Source organism: Lactuca virosa, chromosome 3 (genome assembly GCF_052849685.1).
Source record: "Lactuca virosa cultivar CGN04683 chromosome 3, Lactuca_virosa_CGN04683_v6, whole genome shotgun sequence".
Classification (NCBI taxonomy): Eukaryota; Viridiplantae; Streptophyta; class Magnoliopsida; order Asterales; family Asteraceae; genus Lactuca; species Lactuca virosa.
Genome location: NC_136428.1, coordinates 157281024 through 157283367, shown reverse-complemented (window position 1 = coordinate 157283367; position 2344 = coordinate 157281024). Strand labels below are relative to the sequence as shown.

Genomic DNA, 2344 nt, shown 5'->3' with positions numbered 1-2344 from the left:
GAAAAAAAAAGAGGAAGCAAAGAAACAACCCTATCTAGGCGACACTACTAGTAGTCTAGTACTCTAGTAGTTAATTAAGGTTCCTTAAATATGGCAAGTACAAAAAAAAAAAAAAAAAAGGAAAGGATTTATATCAACAGTTCAACACACAAAATCTGAGATACTTGCCCATCAAGGCTATGAAATCGCCCGTATATCCCAATTACAGTCCCTATATAAATCAGTAACCCCTTCTTCGTTGTTCAATCATCATCATACATTCATCAACCATGTTGATACCTTCTTCGATCATACATTCTTCAACCATCTTCATACCTTCTTCAGCCGTGGCGACTAAAAGAAAAGTACGTGAGCAAGAACCAGTAAACATCGAGAACAAGAAGAGGGCGAAAATGGAGGACAGACTCAGCGACTTGCCGGAGTCTTTGCAACTTCATATTCTCACTTCTCTTGACGCAAAACACGCCGTTCAAACATCGCTTTTATCAAGAACCTGGGTTTCTATGCACACTCGGATCCCAGTTCTTGAATTCAATTCCTACTCTTTCAAAAAACTCCTAGTCTTTGATAAGTTCGTATGTGATGTTCTGCGTCATCGTGATCACTCAGCAAAGTTGGAAAGATTAACATTCAACCGTTCTGGATCCTGCAGTGCCAAGATTTTGAATAGCGTTTTCGATTACGCGTTTTCGTTGGGTGTCGACCAGTTGTCAGTTAACCTTCAACAAAGTAGAAACAAAACATGGCCGGTTTTTCCAGTTGCTTCCTTCGAATCCTTAAAGAGTTTAACACTAGAAAGCCAAAGTCATATGATTTGCCCGTATCTGGGGCCAATTTCAAGATCATTCAAGAGTCTTACTACTATGCATCTTCAACATGCACTTATAAAAGATCCCGATCCATTCTCAGGGTTCCCAATGTTGGAAAGTTTAACATTGGAAGATTGTCATCTTTGCATGGAAAGCAAAAAAACTTTGAGGATACACGCTCTTCGACTTACAGATTTAACCATTTTATCCCTATGGAACATCAGCTGCTGCGAAGTCACTACTCCAAGACTCAAATTCTTTGATTACAAAGGGCATAATTTCCACCTTCTACCCACCCATGAGGGTAGAAGGAGAAACTAATGTTTGATGATCTGATGGCCATGTTCTATACCATGAAGAATGTGAAATCACTAACGCTCTGCTCGTCTATTGTGTAACTTCTGTCATTCTTTCCAGATGAATTGGTGAGACGAAGTTCACCCTTTCGGGAGTTGAAGGAGTTGAAGATGGATTTTAGAAACCTTCTTTGGCAAAACTTGTTTGAAAGGATATGTGTGAGATCGAAAGAAACCTTTCAGGTGCCTTTGGATGTGAAAAGTTACTTGCTCAACAACTCTCCGGATGCCAAATTTACGTTCACTTATCCCATAGACCTTAAATAGCATAACGTCAATGTAGATGTTTTAGATGTTCTGGTTAGTATGAAGTTTAATTAAATCTATGATATCTTGAGAATTTTATTATTTTTTTGTTCATTTATGGCTTCATTTTGAAATATATATATATGCATGTAAATGATCTTGAAAACTACGTACACGTATATATCATACAACTTTTATGAATGCCTTCTTTAACTTGACATTAACTTTATTGATCCGAAATATTCCTCATTTTCTATTTTTAACAAAAAAATCTATAACCTATGTATAGTAATATAGTTTAACATAACCTATGTATAGTAATATAGTAAGTGTAACGTTATGGTTGAATTATATTTACAAAGAACAAAGTATAAACTTTATTTATTAAAATAAACAATCAATCGTAAAAGTTTTTACGTTGAGACATTTTGTAAGATAACATTCGATCCAAAGGAGATATACTAATTTAAGACAAAATTACAGTGGCATGTAGTTTACGAGATTAAAACTCTCAGCAGAACTATTGAACATGGTATATATGGATTGTTTAAAAAAGTTTAATATTAATGTGTAAAATTAAATATTTTTTAAATTAATACTTTTACATAAGTATTAAAAAAATATTGACATGTTTTAAACAATTACGCTGAATATCAATGTGTAAACATTAATCATTTTTTAAAGTAAACTTTTGAACTAGTTACAAAGAATATGATGAATAAGCTGATAATTGAATATATACTAATCAAAAGCATTATATATTGTAAATAATTGTTATAAACCATAAATTTCCAAAGACTTATTTGAATATAACATTAGATTTCATATTGTTAATTTCACTCTCATATCTAAAAGTCAGTTTACAAATATCGTTGTTTCTTCAATATCAGATGTTCGAACACTTAACCTCATGTTTTTCGTTAATCTTAAGAC

At 33.1% G+C, this 2344-nt stretch overlaps 1 protein-coding gene across 1 annotated transcript; it reads left to right on the top strand.

The window, feature by feature from the left end:
* The first annotated feature begins 269 nt into the window (after positions 1-269).
* LOC145164201 (putative F-box/FBD/LRR-repeat protein At4g03220) lies at positions 270-1130 on the top strand. Its single transcript, XM_079082925.1, has one exon. The coding sequence runs from the start codon at positions 270-272 to the stop codon at positions 1128-1130; it is 861 nt and encodes a 286-aa protein (XP_078939051.1).
* The last annotated feature ends 1214 nt before the right edge of the window (positions 1131-2344 follow it).